Raw genomic sequence first — 2,898 nt, forward strand, 5'->3', positions numbered from 1 at the left:
AAAACTGAATTCTTGTTCTTCCCTGTTGCTCATTTTCACTGCAACTTTTACCAGTCTTTCATTTGTACCAGTTTAATTATCAGTGGGCTGTATTGTAAAACAGACCTGTGAAATGATCTGTTTTATGGAAAAAACATTTCCAAAAAAGAGGCTGTGTTGGCAGACTGAACAGATGGTGACTAGTAGCAGGACTAGAAACTTGAAACTGCTTCTACCTAGTGAGGAAACACATCCTTAAATGAAAAATTCCATCCATTTCTGAAAAAGTGCTCCATGCTGTTTCTTCCAGCAAAGTTGAATTAACCAGCAGCTTACTTGCTTATGAATATTTTTGTTCTGATCATCAGATTTCATCTGGAAGTGTTTTATTGGTCTGAAAGACTTCTTGCAGATGATTCTTCTTTTCTCAGAACCAAAACCTGTTTATTGTTCCTTTGACATTTTTAGAGTTTGCTCCAGGAAATGTGATGGTGAATATTTGTGTCATTTGGGGAACAGGTGGAGAAATGAACTTTCTGTTAATTTTAATCTTCTTCTCAATGAACAGGCAGGAAAAATCTCGATGGGAAATCCTCCAGCAAGAGCAACGGTTGATAGAAGAGAAGAATAAACGCAAGAAGGCACTCCTCGCCAAAGCTATTGCTGAGAGGTAAGTGGCTGAGGCTGAGGAAGGGATTGCTTTTCATCTGCAACAGTCGCATATCTTCTATTTAAATCTCACTTTTTCCTCTTCTCTGTGCTGTGTATGTACTGCTCCACAAATGAGCGTCTGTGATCAACATTTCCCTTTGATGACAAGTGCTGGCTAAGAAGTTGTGACAAGCTTTTCACTCTTCCAAAGCTGCAGCTCTGTGCCCAGATGGAAAAGTTATCACAGAATTTGAGAATTAACTGGAGTCCGTGTGAATGTTAGTAAGGGCGTATTTGGAAGTTAGGGTGCTTGGATGCTCATCCCTGCTCTGTTCCTGATTTGTTTTCACTGGATTTATGGGAAGTGTATTTGATTCCTATATGGAAACTATAACTATGTCTATTTGGGCTTTTGACTTTTTCTTATTAGTATGTGAAAAGTGTTGAAAAGAGAAGACGATCAATTTTAAGAGGGTACCGTTGTACCTCTGGCTGATTAGAAATTATAAAAATTCACATGTTCTCACAGTTGTTACTTCTTGCTGTTCAGGGAACCAGACTTTAGGCATTGTACAGTGTTGTCCACTGAGATAGTTTAAGGCTAAGCGAAGGGAAGGTATGTAGGGAAGGATATTAGAGCAAGTGATAACACTGTATCAAGGAAGGAGGTGTGAAGCTTTCAGGTTCACAGTGCTCTCCCAGATGTGTATTATGTTCTGCATATCAAAGCTCTTGGGTAGCACAGGCAAACATAGCCAGTACTGTGCTGAAAATTGTCTTTGGGGTTCTGAAGGTTTTGTTTTCCTTTGCCAGGCAGAGATAAGACACATTTGATCTGAATCACTCTAGGACACCAAACATGGGTGTCACCACCAGGCTGGGTTCTTCCTCCTGGAAGCAGAGCATGGGATAGAGGAGAACTTGGAAGGTGATAGTTATGTCTGACATTCAAAGGTCTTCTTCAGTCTCTCAACAGCACTGTAGGATGTCTGTTTTTCTCCACCTGCATCACCTGGTCTAACGAGAGATGTCATTACTTCCTACACATAGAATCATAGAATGGTTTGGGTTGGAAGGGACATTAAAGATCATAAAGATCACATCTAGTCTTACTTTCAAGTACCTGCTTTGCGGGGGTTAAGCAGTGGCTGAAAAGCATGTTTTTGCTGCTGGTGATGAATGACAGCAAAGTGACCTGGTGTAAAAGCTTGTTGAAAGTTACTTAGCTTGTTTGGGAGTGAAATCCATCAAAGCTTACTGCCCTTAGCAACATTTAGTTTTCAGAACTTGGGAATGAATAAACTGAGTTGAAAAACGTTGCATAAGGCTTGATTGAAATCCTTTATGTTTGATGTAAAACTTTCCATTGACTTCATTGGGATTTGGCTAGGCCTTTTGGGAATAATTTTACAAAATGGAAATCAAGCTTAGGTTAGGTGACTTTTTGGCCCCTACTAACTGGGTTTCTTTGAAAGGGGATATTTGTAGGGCTAAATACCCTTCCCCCTCTTGCTTCCCCCACAAGCCATTTCCTGTTTCCTTACCCTGAGAACTACTAAGATACAGCAGCTTCTTGTATGTTTCCACAGTAAAGAAACACAATCCATTTTAGGCGCTTTGATTATAGTCATTACATAATTTTGCCATAGTCCTTTAATAGCAGGCATTTTAGATCCCTGTGGATATTAAAAAAGATTAAAAGTCTGAAATTGTGAAGGAGAAACCTTCTCTTAAGTTAGTTGCTCTGCAAATGAAATGGGTCCTGTTGCGTCAAAAAGAGAGGCTTGAAAAGAAAAAAAAAAAGGCCTCTTCCTGTTGCAGATCCAAAAGAACTCAAGCTGAAACAGTGAAACTAAAAAGAATTCAGAAGGAGTTACAAGCTCTGGATGACATGGTATCTGCTGACATTGGCATCCTGCGGAACCGCATTGATCAGGCCAGCTTGGACTACTCCTATGCCCGGTAGGTGACAGGGAGAAGGGAATAAGCCTGCCTGAGTGGAGAGAGAAAATGCTGTTTCCTGTCACCAAAGCAGTAATGGAGTTATGTTGTAGTTAAAGTGGTCGCAGTCTGGGGGGCTTTCAAGTCTTGAGGTAGAAGTGTGCTTTTTATTTCCTAATTTTTCCCTTGGAATCTGAAACTGAAGAGGTTTTCTGACTGCAGACTCTGCTTTCCAGCTTCATGCTGTCATGAGACGTACTTTATTGCTTTAACTGTGCAGTTGTCCATAAGCCCTGCTTTATTGTTTCAAGGTTGTTTATTTCTTCT

The 2,898-nt window shown here is 40.3% G+C and overlaps 1 protein-coding gene across 1 annotated transcript in view; it reads left to right on the forward strand.

The window, feature by feature from the left end:
- GORAB (golgin, RAB6-interacting) overlaps positions 1-2,898 on the forward strand; it is a gene marked incomplete at its 5' end in the record, with an annotated part of 7,860 nt that overhangs the window by 2,214 nt on the left and 2,748 nt on the right. The window contains 2 exons of the mRNA XM_010019140.1: positions 548-649; positions 2,452-2,592. Coding sequence (XP_010017442.1) covers positions 548-649; positions 2,452-2,592 — 243 coding nt within the window. The remainder of the gene's footprint in view (positions 1-547; positions 650-2,451; positions 2,593-2,898) is intronic.

Source organism: Nestor notabilis, unplaced genomic scaffold (genome assembly GCF_000696875.1).
Source record: "Nestor notabilis isolate BGI_N333 unplaced genomic scaffold, ASM69687v1 scaffold20577, whole genome shotgun sequence".
Lineage (NCBI taxonomy): Eukaryota > Metazoa > Chordata > Aves > Psittaciformes > Psittacidae > Nestor > Nestor notabilis.